We start from the raw sequence: 16,545 nt of genomic DNA, 5'->3' as shown, positions 1-16,545 counted from the left end.
CATTAAGTCCTTGAGGAAACATACACTGCAGTGAATGAAATGTGCTTTCCTATAAAGTACTGTAAATAATAATTTTTAGTCTAGTATATAAACATAGAACTTTGCAGTAAACTGACCAAGGCACTTTTATATGCCGTAGGTATACAATTTTCAGTTAGTTTAGAGAAGTAGCTATCTGGGAGGAATATAATTTTTGAACACATAGCAGTAGGTTAAGGATAAAGAGAGTTTATAAATGCACTTATATATTTTGCTGTCTCCACAATGAGCTAGAGATTTTGTGCATCATAGTTGATGAGGGAAAATAACAAGTTATTGGTATTGAGTATAGTTCATCAAAACCTTTCCCAAAATCAGTATTTGAAATGTCTCTTTAGAAAACAGCTAATGCTTGAACATCTCTAAAAAAGAGAAAAAAAGTTGCCATTTTAAAAACTGAACACAGTATACAAATGACAAAAAAGGGAAATCTAATGAAAATGTAAAAAACTGAAAGCTTAAAACAGACACATATTGTATAAGTCATTTAACATATGTTGGTGGTTTTTGTAGTTTCTTTTAAAATATAATAATAATTTCTTAATGTACAAACCAATAAGGCTCTCAAGATACTCATGTACTCAATAGAGTTAGTAATCTGTTGAGAGCATTAGGTCTATATATATCTAATATTTTATATCAGTCATCCGACTCATGTTGTTTTCCATAGCAGGAACTATATAAATTACAAGCTCTTCCACGTTTTTTGTTGCTGGATTTGGTATACCTAAAAATAAGCAGTATTCATCATCCAGAGTACTCTGATGCAACTGTTTTTATATCTTTTATAATTTATAATTCACCCTAATGTTCACTCTTTATAAAAAACCATGGGAGGACCTGCATCTGTTAACTTACTATCTTGCATAGTAAAACTGTGAGTATTTGCTGTTTTTCAAATCCATAGGTTTTGCTCCATGAGGTTTTAGAAAGAAGCCACTTTATTATACTTTCTTTTGGTTGTTACTAATGATTTTAGCTTAATGATCATTCATTTTAATACTAATATCCTTCTATATTATCACTGAAGTTGTTCTATTTGTCTCAAAGGTAGACTTTATGTATTAGCATTACAAAAATAACTATTTGCATAATACTTTATGATTTTACATCTATTACAAACACATCACAGGGAGCCTGAGGATGCATTCAGTAGCTTGTCATTCACCACTTCAAGACCCTTCAGAACCAAATAAGGGGGAGGATGACATTTTGCTAATGGCAGACCTATAGAAATGAATATAAACAATAAAGCTTCAAGTTTTGAAAATACAAAAGGAATTCAAAATTCTATAAATATGATCTCTGTGCATAAACAAAAGTTTCCTTTTGTAAAACTCCACGTCCTCAATGTACATACAGCAAGGTGATTGAAGATCTATGTATTTTCTCTATGATACCCATTTTAATTATCTAAAACCACTTTAAAAATAAAATTACTTTCTTTTAGCTGGCTTTCATATATTGAGGTTGGTTGTGTTTATTTACAGAATTCAGCTTTTCCTCACCCACGTGAAATAATCTGAACATCAATTCTTTATTCCCTAGCCATAACCCTATACATATGCATATTAAGAATATTTAAGAGGGAGATAGCAATGATCTAACATGTTTAGAAATTATGTGGTTTCATAATTTCTTTTTGGTAAAATAATTACAAACAAAATTGTTTAAAGCGGCTATATGTCTTGTATAACCACCAGCTCAGATGAAAAAATACTGAATACTCAGTTATGTCACTTCTAATCCAAATGCCCACAGCACTTGAAGCTTTCTGTAAACAATATGTCTCTATAGTAAATACATATTCCTTGAGCCACCATCTAGTTAATTTAACATTTTTAATGCAGTTTCAAATGTAGCACAGCACCATCTTAAGCACACTCTCTCTCTCTCTCTCTCTCTCTCTCACTCACTCACTCACAGGAGAGTACAGGAAAAAAAGGAGGTGGAGAGCAAGAAATGGAGCACGTTGTTGTTTTTCATTCATGCAGTATAGTGATGTCAGTGTCTGCAGCAGTGGCAGTGGCGGCAGGAGCCTTGACCTGTGGAGGCTAAAATCCACTGAAGTCAGAACCTTGCAGAATTCAAAAGAATCTGAGTAGATAATCGTTTGAAAAAATTGCTCAGCTGTTCATAGCATGGATTTTAAATGGCTAAGTTGAGAGACCAGATTAGTTAAAACTGCAGTTTTAATGTGGGTAGAGAGAAGGCGGGATGTGAAGAAGTAATAGAAAGATAATATAATCAGGGAACTGGGACCCGAAACAAGAATCTGCATTCAAAATCACTTTAATATAAGAAACTGACAAAACCACCTGGTGTTAAGAACAACAAAAAAGCCTCTTCCATTCCACACAAGCTCTCTGATGATGCAAATCTGTCTGTTGCACAACTAGACTCAGAAAAGTGTTTTCATCATGATTGCATTAAAATTTCATTAAACTCGGATGTGCCACACTACAACAAAGAGGACAGTTTAAGCCTGATCAGAAATTTCATTAGAATTATTTGATGATGGACCATGTAATTCCTAAGCAATTACGGCTTCTGAAGGATGCAGAAAAACAAGTTGTACTATGATCTGTTGTAAGATGTTAGTGTTTATCAACCAAAGGGGAGGAGGTACTAGATGGCCATTATACTGTTGCAGCAATTGCTGAAACTACTCTTACTCTGCCCACAAAACCCCTCTGAACACAAGCTGCCGGCAATGCTTATTTTGCGGTTCTAAAAGAAAATTCCAAAACTCCATCTATGCACTGTTGAAGCTAAAACACTTAAAAATTTATGTAACTGCTGCCCTCTTTTCATTCTGTTACCTCTCGTTTCATATAGCTCTAGATAATGTGCAAGGGAGTTGCATATGGCATTAATCTGTTAGAAAATGGTGGCCTTTTCTATAAAATACAGCCAAAGATGTGTGTTCAGTTGTGGTCATTATTAGGGCAATCACGTTGTTTTCATTCATTCATTCAGGATTTGCTGAAGGATGTCAGTTTCTGCAGCAGCTGGCTTGACCTGGGGGAGGAGTGGGGAGCAAATTCCTCCTGGTGCATACAGATTACAGGATGTATTTCTTGGTGCTCATGTACACATCCCACTGCACTGCATCCCTGCCTCGCCATCAAGTGGTCTGGAAACTAGTACCTTAGTAACATGCTAATTACAGGTCTGAAATAGCAAAACAAAAACACCAAAAATGCAATCTACCCTAACACAGACAAATCACTTTCTCCAAGTCTAAGACCTTCATCAAGAAAACTCCATTAAAAAAATTCCACATACCACATAAACACTGTACAGAGCTCCACAGTGTTTCCCTTCCCAGCAGAGATTTTTCCACTCAGTATGATCGGTTCTCTCTACAATGCAGCAGCAGCAGCAGCGGCGGCGGCAGCGGCAGCAGCAGCAGCATCTGTAGCTCTAGGCTGGTGTGTAATAATAATAGCTACTCCACTCTCCCTTATGAGCTTTAAGTAGCTGTTTTGGCTAATCTTCCTTTTCTCCCCCAGGACTCAACTAGATCATGCACTGTGTCCCTAGACATAAACAAAACAAAACCAAAACATAAAACATTAAGGAAAGCCCACGGCATCCATCAACTCACCATTACCTTTGATACCTAACAATAAAGAAACTTGAGATCCTTCAACAGCTCAACTGAACTGTTAAGTGTACTTAAAAATGGAAGGAAAAAGTGAACAAACCCCATAAACAGTTCTTTAGAATTTTGCCATGACAATCTTGAGTTAGGCATAAACTGTTTCCCGTGCAACGCTACTCTGATGCATGACTATATAAAGTAGAGGAAAGAGGGAGACCAGGGCGAGAAAAAAAGCCCAACAGCCCTATACATGCCGAGTGCACAGCCAAAACTACTCTCCCCTCCACACATCCAGCAGACAGATGCCCCTCCACAAGCAATGTCACCACCTCCCAGAGAGAGCGAACGATCGATCGACCCCCAGAGAGGCAGAGCTCCCTCCTGGTATTTACAGACACGTTAGGAACTTTGCAGGAAAACACAAAGAGGTAGAAGCTCTAGACAGCCACCACCTCATCAGCTCCCGGAGAGTTCGTGTGCGTGTTTTTTAAGTGTCTCGCCCAGCTCCTCCTTCCCCGCTACAAACAGCAAACACTTGAGCGAGCTAATCAGCTCTTAAATTGGGAAAAAAAAACCTTTCGATGCAGGCGAGTGGTGCTAGATAAAATCTGCGGGGCGGGCGGCGTGAGGGTCAAATAAAAGTTGCCGTGCGGTGCACTCCTCCGAGCCCCGCAGCGACCGCAGGGGGGTGAGATTCCCAAAGCCACTTTCACACCTTCGGTAATGCACTAGCAAAGAGAAGCCCGGAGAGGCTGAAGTTTCCACGGAGGGCACCGTCGGGGAGACGCAGCCCGGGAGGACGGGAGGGTTGGGCTCGCTACCTCTGCACACGGGCGAGCCGGGGCTCCGTCTCTCAGGTGAGCTGCTCCTCCGCTGGCTCTCGGGGACCGTCTCGGGCGGCCCTTGGCCCGCGGCGCCTGCTCGGTCGGGGCCGCAGCCGGCGGCGGCGTCGGGCTGGGCGGGCTGGGACCGCGGGCCGCGCCGGGCCCCGGGAGGCTGCCCAGCGCGGCGGCGGCGGCGGCGGGCGGGCGCGTGGGACTGTGCTGGCCGCCCCGCAGGAGCTGGTAGGGCACCGTGGCGCGGATGGGCTGCAGCAGCCGGCCGGCTCCCGCACCCGGGGCGCAGCCCACGCCGCCGCCGCCCGCCCCGTTCCCGCTCCCGGCGGTGGGGGCGGCGGGCGGGGAGCCCGCGGCGCCGCGCCGCATCCTCTGCGGCGCGGGGTGCGGGGTTTGGGAGGAACTGGAGGAGGAGGAGGCAGTGGACATGGTGGCTCCGCGAGCCCTGGACGACGCGGCCGACCCCGAGGCGCGCGAGCGTGTGGGAGCCGGCGCGAGAGTGCGTGCGAGTGTGTAAGGGGGAGGGGCGGGGGGACCGCGAGGGGGCGGAGTCTCGCGGCTCCCCCTTCCCGAGGCGCACCCCCGACGCCCTGGCGAGGGGGAGGGGAAGGCTGTGAAAACAAACGTCCAACGGCCCCAACCGCCCGACCGGGCTCGGCGCGGCGGTCACCGCCCGGGCCGCGAGGAGCCCGGAACCGCCGCCGCCCGGGCATCGCGCTGACAGGGCAGCCGGGACCGGCTCGGATCGCGCAGCCCCGCGGGGCGCTCGCAGCCGGCTTCGCCGCCCTCGCGGGCCTGGACGCGCGGGAGAGCGCGGCAGCTGCAGGGGGCGCCGGGACCCCTGCGTCGGGGGCCGGGGCCGGGGGAAGGGGCCTCGGTGTGCCGGCAGCTCCGCGGAGCCCACGCCGCCGCCTCTGCCCGCTCCTCACTCCAAATGGCAACTGATCCTCCCCGACACGCGGACCCCGCCCCGGGCGCCGCCTCTCGGCGCTGGGGGCCCGGCGGCTGCCTCCACGGCGGTTCCCATTGGCTCCATCGCGCTACTCCAGAGCGCCCGTGATTGGTTCTGGGGCAGGAGTGAGAGGAGCGTCTACCAATGAACGTGGTGGTACCGACTTTGGAGGCGGGGTGTGAGGGATGGAAGCGTGAGTGGGGGGCGCCGGGCGCACTGGGAGGGGCGTAAGAGTTGACAGCCTTTGAGGTGAGAACTAGACTTGGATTGGGCTGCCCCAGGCCAGTGGGTCCATGACGGTCTTGCGCGTGCCCCGACACCCACAGACACGCGCACGCCCGGGTGAGCAGGTTGCGAGGACGGCACCCTCCTGGGCCCTGTGTCTAACTTGAGACAGAGGACGCTTAAGACTAACTTTCTTTGTAAGTACACCTGTTAGGGCGGAATGTTTGAAAATAGCAACCTGAAGAACCCATCCCTTCCCCTCGAATTTTAGTATTCTGAGATTTCATGGCCAGTAGATGTGTAAAGTCCACCTAAAGCAATACCTGAATTCAACAGAGAGATGATACTTTTACCATCTCTACTAAAATTTATAGTTAGTCAGTGAGAAGAGTTAACCGAATCTTATGTTCCGAGACGTTAACTATGAATTACAGAGGTCAACAGAGAATTTTACACCATTTCACCATCGGTTAGATACATTAATGGAGGGCACCCTATTCCCTTTCCCCAGAAGCAGATGGCCTCTTGGGAGAAGTAAGTACCAGACTTAATATAAAATCCAGTGTGGTAAATTTAGTGTTTGCTCTGCAATGAAACTGAAGAGATAAAAAGATTCTGGATGAACATCAAAAACTTATGTTTACCCCACATTAAGCCAGGGTTTTAAACGTTATGCAAAACCCGTCAATTTAAGATACTCTCCATTAATTTCCCTGAGATTAAAAAAAGAGAGAAGTGGAACATCAAATTGATCTATTCCTGGTGCCTGCCCACAATGACAAGCTTCCTCTGATTTCAGGCATTATATGCAGGCGTCAGCTTCACTTAAAGGAGCCATTCCTCTCTGCTTCCTTGTGTCCTCAGACCAGAAATCATACCAGGTTCTGTTAATTTTTTTTAAAAAAAGTATGAAACGCAATAAAAATACAAGAGTTGCGTCCAGTTCTTCATCCCATTAAGACTATTAATAATACCTCATTGTGGCATACACGAGATTAATAGCTACGTGTATTGAATACTCACCTGTGTCAGCCACTGTTCTAAGAACACTGTATGTGTTAACTCATTCAGTCCTTGTGTAATCCACAAGGCACACTGTAGATTACTAGTATCCCACTGTGCTTTAAACTGAGGTACAAAAAACCTAAATGTCTTGCCTGAGAAAACTCAGCTAGTAAGTGGGCAGCTAAGAATTGCCTAAGTGGAATGAGTGAGCCCACTGCTTAAAGCTCTGGAATACATGCTTGGTATTTACAACTGTCCACAAATCTCTGGGAGATAGTCTCATTTGTTCAAATGAAATTTTATAATTGAAAACAGCCCACCACACACACATATGCTTTCCAGAATAACATTTTAACTCTAGATAGATTAAAAACTTTATTCTGCAAATTTAATTGACCTGTTACTTTTTCTATCTGAAATTAAAGATTCCTCTTTAATTGGGAAATTAGATTTTGTTCAGGAGGAAAAGAATGATTTCTTTTCCATGACTTTTTCAGAATATCAAGAGCAAAACATTTGACAGATTAACAGGTGAAGTTTTCAAAGTTGATAAATTTCTAGGTGGTTAATTTGATTACAGAATGATTTCTTATAAAAATGTCATCTCTGGCCACTCCTAAATATAAGTATGGGACAACCTCAACACATTAGATTACAATAATTCTAAATTTATACCAAACCACTATCACAGTGATCAATACTCTTTTTGGATCTAAAGCAAGATACCTACCTATGTTTTAAGGACTGTCCGTGCTTGTTGAAAACTACTAGAGCCAACTTAAGTCAGATATCTAAAGCAAATCTAAATGACCCACACAGAGAACTGGTATGATTTTAAAATACTATTTTCAGTCACTGATAAGTCATCATGACCTATTTGGACATTCTGACCTATTTAGGTGTTCAGTCATCTCTTTGCTAAAGAAATCCGGTCATCTGTTAAACCTTTATTCTCCTGAAATAAGTACTAATATTTATGTGTAGGGAATTCAGGCCCAAACAAATCTAAGGTGGGCTAAAATAAACTAAAATTAGTGCCTGCTTTCAAATGCCCATTTGTTGAGTTCTTAAGAAATATTTTTATTGAGAATGGGACCGGCCTCCAATGGTATTTAGACACTTTCGGAAAATTGTCTCTTCATTTTGGAATTAGAAATATCCTAGAAGGAGGTATGTATAACTGGGCTAAAAGAATTGTTCAACTGCTCTGCTAATTATGGGATAGATCAGCCCAGCCCAGATGTTCTCTTTTGAATGTAAGTGCAATAATCTTTGGAAATTCTACATAAGACTTAATGACCTCTTTACTATCTTGTCCTGACAAGAAGATGACAAAATAAAAAGCACAACTTGGTAGCCTGGGAAATACCTCTATTCTCATTCACTCCCTGTGTTGGCTCTAGGGGACAAGAATCCACCATTAGTTAATCTGAGGCAGAATTCTGTTATGCTTATGTCTTGCTTTAAATATAGTAATGAACAATGGTTTAGGTGAAATTAAAAGTTAGTATCTTGGCTACAAATGACTCATATACATCCCCATGAGGAAAATGAATTAAATTCAAAAACAAAACAAAGACATGAGCTTCTAAACCTTTCTCTTGCAGTTATATCCAGGTTTGCTAGGCTGTGCATCCGTGGTCCATCCAATCTGGGTGGCAGTCCAGGCTGTCATGATTAGCAATGAGGTCATGGCTGAGAGAAAACACTAAGCAGATCTCCACTGATGTCCAACTTAAGCTGATTAAACTCTCTCAGGTGGATTCTTAATAGCGAAAACAAACAAACAAAAGCCTGGCCTGAATTTTTGTCCCTGGCAAATGCTTACAGTAAAACCCCTTCGTGCTGTGATAGTCTACGTGAGCCTTTGCAATGGGTGTTTCCTCTGCCTGCAGAGTTCTTGCCCCAGATAGCCACATAACTTACTCCCTCATTTCTACCAGGTTTTTGTTCAGATGTTATTACTTCCACAATGAGCGCTTTCCTGAACACCTTTTTAAAAATTACAAGCACCCTTTACATTTTCCCTACTCTCTATCCTACTTTTATTTTCTCAGAGCACATATCTCCACCTGAACTATTATATAATTATTTTGGGGGTTCTGTCAATCTAGAATATGAGAGTCATAAAGGCAGGAATTTTTAGCTATTTTATAATTGCCAAATCTTCACAACAGTGCTTGATATGTGGTAGACAATCAAAACAGGTTTAGTGTTGTCAAAAGAGTAGCAAATTATAACCACTACTTTTCCCATTAACTAATACTTGTGCCTCTCATCAGAAAAAAATAAGGTGATAATAACCGTTGTATCTCTGCTGCAAAGGCAAAGCCACAGAGTAGAAAAATGTTTGTGGCTACTGCAAAGCATACAGACATTTGTTTTAGGGACTGGTATTCAAAAGAAAACATGTGTTATGGCCCTGATAGGGGTAAAGTGAGAAATACTAGTCCTAGTGGCTCTTGGATGTTCATCAGAGGTTGAAAATGAAAAATGAAATTAGTAGTGAAGACAAGGCAGTTGAAACTTGCAGGGGGAAAAAAAACTAAAATTGACAGAAGGACAGTTGAAAAGGATCAGTTAAGAAGTGACATCTGCTGATTTGTAATTAGTTCTATCTCACTGTTAGGAACAGCTATTCTCAAGAGGTTTGTGTAAAGGAACCGGAAAAAAAATAATTAACTAGAAAGGAACATTTGATGTAGATAATAAAAAGTTTGCTTTCTGTTTCTCCCCAGCTTTATTGAGATATAATTGAAATTTAAGATTGCATAAATTTAAAGTCTACAATATAATGGTTTGATATATACATATATTGCAAAATGATTACCAAAATAAGGTTAGTTAACATTTCCATTACTCACACACATCTTTACAATTTTTGTGGGTATGGTGAAATTATAAAATGTGTCTTCTTAGAAACTTTCAAATAATCAATACAGCAGTATTACCTATAGTCTCCATGATATACATTACATCCCCAGATCTTATCTAGCAGTTTGTACCCTTTGATCCCCTTCATCCATTTTCCTACCTTCTACCTCTCACCATTGGCAACCACCAGTCTGTTCTCTATATCTAGATTTTAGGCTCTACATATAAGTTAAATCATACATCACCTTTCTTCATCTGATTTATTTCACTTAATGTTCTCTATATTGATCCATGTCATCACCAATGGCAGGATTTCCTCCCTTTTTATGGCTGAATAGTATTCCAGTATGTGTGTGTGTGTGTGTACATTGTCTTAATACATTCATCCATCAATTAATACTTAGATTCTTTCTCTACCTAGGCTATTGAAAATTATGGTGTAATAAACATGGGGCCACAGATATTCAAGATACTAAATACACTTATTTTTTTAGCTATTTGGATGTTTACCAGAGGTGGGATTGGTAGACCATATGGTAGTTCTATTTTTAACTTCATGAGGAGCCTCCATACTGTTTTCCATAGTGGCTGCACCAATTATAGACTCCATTTTCTCCATATTCTTGTGAAGAACAATGCTTGTGAAAATAACAATACTTGTTATTTCTTGTCTTTTTGATAAGTCATTTTAGCAAGTATGAAATGATATCACATGCTCATTTTGATTTGCATCTACCTTATGATTAGTGATTTCGAACAACTCATGCATCTGTCAACCATTTGAATATCTTCTTTAGAAAAATGTCTTTTGAACCCTTTTGACCATTTTTAAACTGAATTAATGGTTTGGTTGTTTTTGTTTTTTTGCTGTTGAGTTGTACAAGTTGTCTATATATTTTGCATATTAACCACTTATATATGTGGAAATAGTGGAAATACTTGAACCACTGTGATGGTTGCCTTTTCATTTTGTCGATCATTTATTTGCTGTGCATGTTTTTTTAATTTGATGCAGTTCTGATTAGTTTCTTTCCTTTGTTGCCTTGCTTTGGGTGTCATATTTATAAAATCCTTACTGTGACCAATATCGAGAAACTTTTCCCCTATGCTTTGTTTCTAAAAGAAGTTCAAAAGCAGCAATAGAGGGCCTCCCCAGTGGCGCAGCAGTTGAGTGCTGGGCTGCGAAGCTGCCCACAGCCTCTGTAGTTCTGGTTTGATACCCCCGCCACCTCAAGGGTCCCACCTGCAGGCACAACAGACCTCTCCTGCTGTGCCCGCTGCTCCCCTCAGCAGTGTACTTCATCAGTCTGCCTGTTCTGCTCCCCGCTCTGGATGTGGTAAATTCTCTCACCCTCCCGTGCTTCTGACTGTACCCAGTGCTTGTATAAATAAATAAATAAATCTTAAAAAAAAAAGGCAGCAATAGAAATCAGGGATATTTTATTTTTAAATGGTAAATAGCAAAAGAGAACGTGTACAGTTATTCCTATAAGGATAGAGAGCAGGAATAAAGACCACTATTTTTTCAGTTTGATCTTCAAAACAATTCCTGTTGCCAACTATGATGCCAGGGACACATCCCCAAAGTGATACCTAAGTAGATTTTACCATTTAACTAAGAGGCTGTCTCTGAGTGGCTAATGGCTTGGGAACATGAGAAAAATAGTAGTTTTATGAGGAAAATATGTTTGGTTATAGGAGTGTTATTTTTTAATGAGGATTTAGTGATCAAAATATATCATGAATTGCTTTCCTCCTTCATGAATGAATTTTGCTTTTCACCCATGTGTGCTGAGGGTGCAGTCAATTCATCAGCAGTTGGAAATGTTTCTTTTTATTTAAATCTTTTTTGGGCACAAAATTTTCAGTGTCCTGCTCAGCATCTTATTGAAAATGTCCATATTAACCCATCTAATAGGCTTATATGAGGGTTTAACAGCAGCAATACTATCATCAGGCCTTAGTAACTTCAACAAGTTGCTTATTAAATGTCTTTGAAGAGGCAGACACAATTGTAAGCTCTGTAAGTCATAACCTGTTCTCACACTTTGGAAAACTGTAATCTGTCAGAGGTGAAAAGAGGCCTGTAAACAAAGGCAAAAACATTTAAATATGTCTTCCATAAGCGATGCAAATAAAGTAATATATAGGTGATGGGAGGGAAAGACCACTTTCGTAGAAAGGTTTCAGGAAGAGTGAAGAGGTCTTATTGTTAAGATTATACAACATATATTATGATTGAACATATGTGATGATTGAACACCCTGCTTTTGACTGATGGCTACTAGATATATGTCTTGGTCTGTTGATGAAAGATCACAAGACTTGCATATTGTTGATATGTGGTGAGCAAAGTTAAAAAATCTCAAGTGGGTGATTACATGAGTGGAGCTGTGCTTTGTGAAGATTAATGCAAGAAAAGCTTACAACCTGGATTGAAGACTAAAAAGTGGAAGATGTTGAACAGACTTTGAGAGTAGCTCATGAGAGTTCAGGTAATGAGAGTAAGGGAAAGGACAGAGGCATGGAGGAGAAAAAGAGACAAGTGATACCTCTTTCTCAGTTGATGGACCTTGAAAGAAGGAAGCCCAACAATTTTGAATGCTGATATTTCAGGGTTAGTGGCCAGACACATTAGTGGTGGCTTTAATAGAAACAAGGTACCCAAGAGGAGTAGGTCCTGGGAGGAGGTACTGAGTTCAGCCATAAATAAAAGAACTAGAGGATTTTCAAGTGGAGGCAGTATTTTTCTTCTGGCTTTGAGATACAATTTCCCTACAGCATTGTGTAAAATTAGGGTGTGCCATGTAATGATTTTACTTACATATGTTACCATAGGAATTTTGGTTAATATCCATCATCCACCATCTCATAGAGAAGCCAGAAAAAAAATATTTTGGAGGTAATTTTTAAATGATAGTGAAATTGAGAAGAATAGGGATAAGGAACTTGTGGTTATCTGTGTACATATATGATAGTTGAAGCCATGGGCACAGAAGAAGTTGTCAAAGAAGAAAAGCACAGAAATCAAGGAAAAGAGAGTCAAGAACAAAATTTTGAGAATGTATATGTATTGGTGGGGTAGGGAAGATTAAAACAAACAAAAACAAGTAAACAAAATGAGAAAAGAAGGCAGAGAGGAAGCATTCCCTGACAAAATAGAGTTTGACAAACTGGAATATAAGTTTGGTAGATGCTTTGTAGGGTGTCTGGCTCTTCGTTCCCCTGTCTCAAAAAACTAAACCTACCCCAACACAGGGGGGAGGGCCTGACATCTATGTTTGTACAAAATGGCCTCATTCTTCTGACCATGGTTGATTTCACTTGAGTTCAACAACTGACCAAAACTGGACCATTAACATTTTCTCCTCTGGAAACTTGGAGTTAAGAAACACGGTATTATCCTATTAAGGGAACTGAGTGAACAGACATTTGTGCATGGGGTGGCCATCCTCTGTCAGGGGCAAAAGAAGCAAAATAAATATGCCTTCTCAGAGAAAAGAATGAAGTAACTTGCAGAAAATAGAAATGAGACTAGGTGACCCAAGAGAAGGGAAGAGGCTGAGAGTATGTTCATTTCCTCTTGATTGCTATTTTGTGTGTAATCCTTTTTCTCCTGTCCTCCTAATTCAACTGCAGTATATTCCCACCATTAAATCTACAATTATCTTGGCATCTGGATCCATTTCTCCTTTTCTGTTACAGATGATGCCATTTTATCCTCTCCTGTCAAAAGTCATTTCCTCTACTTGTGATTTAAATCATCTTCCCTCTTGTTTTCTTTGGACTTCATTGCTTCAGTGTTTCCCTCTCCATCAAATTCTTGATTATTGCCAAAATATAAGATGATATTCCCATCCTAACATTAAAAAAAGAGAAAAGGCCAGTTAATTTTCATGCTATCTCTTTGTGTCTACAGTCCAAATTCTGTGAACCCAACACAGCAACACATGTTGGGAAGACGTCTGTAAGTTAACTCTCATTTCCTATTCAGCCTACTCCAATCACTTCCACTCATCATAACTCTGAAAACTGTGAATCAATGTTGTCAACAGCCTATATATTGGCTGACCCAATGGATATTCCTCTGCCCTCATCCTAATCCAGCAGTTACCACACTCAACTTTTGTTGGCCACACTCAACTTGTTGAAATAACTTTTTCTAATAGTATCTAAGGACACTGCCTGGTCTGTCTCTTACTCTGCTAGCCAGTACTGTTCAATATCCTATAGGGGTTTTTCCCCTTCTAATGCCCTCTAAAAATTGGACTCTATCCTATTTCCTGTATAAACTCACCTTCTTGGTAATCTCAGCTGTGGTTCTCAGTAAAACTCTCCATGATTTTAAGCACTATAAAATTCAGACAACTCCCAAATTAGTATTTCCTGCCCAGGTAATTCCTCCATCTTCCATATTCATACATATCCAGTTGCCTACTTGACACGTCAAGTGCCTGTGAATATCTGAAATTAGTATATCTGAAACAGAATTAACTCCTAATTTCTGTATTACTACTCCCCTCCCCCAATCAAAAAGAAGCGATCTTCATTTTTCCCTACTTCAGTAATTGACATTAGCATCTACCAGTTACTTGAAACAAGACACCCGGATAATACTCTTGATTTGTCAATATTTTTCCCTCTCCAGTTCCAAACCATCAGCTCTTGTTTGTGCTTCATAAAACAATGTCTGATCCATCTGCCTCTCTCCATCTTTCTTGCTACCACACTGATCCTGTTCTCTCACCATTACCATCATCACTTACCAAAGCTTTTGCTACAGCTACCCAATTGGTCACCCAGTTTCTACTCTTGCTTTCCTTAATCTATACTTATTAGTCAGAGTAGACAGGGATAGATACAGAACCATGTTTCCTGCTTAAATCCGTTCAGTATCTTCCAACTACTTTGTAATGAAATCTTTTTGTTAAGATATTTCATTTTTATTTGTTTTTTATTTTTATTTATTTTTTATTTTATACATTTTTTACATCATTTTTCATTTTTTGCACAATGTATGCATTTCTTGATAATAGTCCCCATACAATTCCCACCCCCCTTGTTTTGATCCTACTCCCTCCTCTCCCCCCAGCCCCCCCTAGTGTCTCTGGTTTGTGCTTGTTGATTTTGATTTTTACTTTATTATAATTAGGTTTTTTCCTGGTCCCTTATTTAGGTTTTCTATGTAATGAAATCTTAACTTTCCTAAGAGCATGAAAGGCTTAGCCTGCTCTATCTTTTGCCTCCTTCTCTACCTCATCTTGCTCTATGTTTATACTTTATATTCCAGCCTCTTTTCACCTTCCCTGAAACACCAATGTAGGGTTTCTCACACACACACACACACACACACACACACACACACACACACACACACACACACACACGTGTATCCTCGGCCTAAACTCTCCTCCCTTATCCCCACTCAGTTCCCCTGAGTGGCTCCATCACATTCTTCAGGTCCCAGATGTCTTCCTAGAGTCCTCACCAATCACTAATATCCTACAATAATCTACCATTAAGCCAGTTAGTTTCATCTGCAGTACTCATTACAAGTTGTAAACACTTATTTATTTACTTATTTGTGGTCTTACCCACTAGATCATAAAGTTTCTAAGGGCCTTAGATTGTAAAGTCTCCTGTGGTCTTACATTAAAACCTGCCTTGCTGTTTCAATTATTTGAGTAGGTTCCTGCTCTTATAATTAAATAATCACTAATTAATAAGGTTTTTAAAAGGTTGAGGTAATCAACAATATCAAATACTGTTCAACAGGCAAGAAGGTTAAGAGCTAAGAAAAAGGCATTGGAACTCATCACTGATGATCTTCAAGCCAAAATGTCCATAAAATATAGCTCTGAGAAACCCAGATTATAGTTGAGTTAATGAGAAGGGTGAAAAGGTGGATACAATCAATGCAGAATACCCTATTTGAAAATTTGACAGTAAAAATAAGGCATGAAGTAAACGGGGATCTCGGGTTCAGTAAAGCCCAAGACAATATATGCTGGTTATAGTTTTAAAATGAACAGGGAAAAAATGTCCATCACATAAGTCAAAGAAACCAAAGGAGACAAAAGCTAAGAAGCAAGATTTGATTGCTAGATTTAGCTTGTATGAGGCAATAGAGGATTTTATCAAGAACACAAATTCGACAAAAAGAGAAGATGATTGCCTCTTTTATTATAGGATGGAAAGAAGATTAAGTGAAAGTCAAGAATATTTTTATGTAGAGAAAAGAAAGGTTGAGGACAGCCACTTCACAAGGTAGCAAAGTTATCAACAACTGGCTATCAAGGGAAAGATCAGGTTCTTTTGAAAGGCTGTTATGAACCACACCTTCAGTCCTTCACTCCATCTCCCTGCCAAAGAGGGTAGATGCCTTCTACTCCCACTACCACAGTCACTGGCACAAAACACCACAGTGCTTGATGAAAATGTGCCTTATTTCTTAAGTGGGCCGGAACAGAAAAAGATTTGCAATTACTGAGGAGAAGGCTAGTCAGAAGGGAATTTGAGGGTTGGAAGATCTCTGAGATCACAAGGAATATGACAAGGACACAAAACTCTGTTTTCCAAACATGTAGATAATTAGGCATACAGATGTCAGCCTCTTTCCCCAGAGAGCCTTATTTTGCTGATCTGGGAGTGAGGTGGTAGGATTGGAAAAATTTTTAACCAGTTCCCCAGGTTTTCTTTATGATCAGGAAAATTTGGGAAAGAGTGGATTAGAAATAAAAGTTTACCATGTTTAATTACAAGTCCAAATCATTCAATCACTTTTAGCCAAATACAAAGAAGTGTTGATTATTGACATCAACTTAAGGAAATTACACAAAGAAAACAGTTTTCAAAGAAATGGTATTTAATTCTATGGTTCCAAATAGTCTACAGTGATAATTTAAAATATAAGACTTGTTTACTGAAGATTTTTCAAGAAAAGGTAAATAGAACTGACTATTTATATTAATAATACAATAATGAATCAGACATTTTGAAACCCGTTG

General features: G+C 40.5%; 2 protein-coding genes and 1 long non-coding RNA gene across 3 annotated transcripts in view; 1 reads left to right on the top strand and 2 right to left on the bottom strand.

Moving 5' to 3' along the window:
* Nucleotides 1-4,911, bottom strand: part of GLCCI1 (glucocorticoid induced 1) — a 93,610-nt gene extending 88,699 nt beyond the window's left edge. The window contains 2 exon segments of the mRNA XM_037508213.2: nt 4,468-4,533; nt 4,536-4,911. Coding sequence (XP_037364110.1) covers nt 4,468-4,533; nt 4,536-4,911 — 442 coding nt within the window.
* Nucleotides 4,912-5,674: 763 nt separating this feature from the next.
* Nucleotides 5,675-16,545, top strand: part of LOC129145315 (uncharacterized) — a 156,154-nt gene continuing 145,283 nt past the window's right edge. Inside the window, exon 1 of the long non-coding RNA XR_008550723.1 lies at nt 5,675-5,856. This is a non-coding gene — a long non-coding RNA (uncharacterized LOC129145315). The remainder of the gene's footprint in view (nt 5,857-16,545) is intronic.
* The window catches only part of UMAD1 (UBAP1-MVB12-associated (UMA) domain containing 1), a 317,588-nt gene continuing 312,009 nt past the window's right edge, over nt 10,967-16,545 (bottom strand). The window contains exon 5 of the mRNA XM_054692385.1: nt 10,967-13,397. Coding sequence (XP_054548360.1) covers nt 13,284-13,397 — 114 coding nt within the window. The 3' untranslated portion in view covers nt 10,967-13,283. The remainder of the gene's footprint in view (nt 13,398-16,545) is intronic.

Source organism: Talpa occidentalis, unplaced genomic scaffold, assembly GCF_014898055.3.
Source record: "Talpa occidentalis isolate TD23 unplaced genomic scaffold, MPIMG_talOcc4v2.1, whole genome shotgun sequence".
NCBI lineage: Eukaryota > Metazoa > Chordata > Mammalia > Eulipotyphla > Talpidae > Talpa > Talpa occidentalis.
This window is presented reverse-complemented; position numbering and strand designations above follow the sequence as displayed.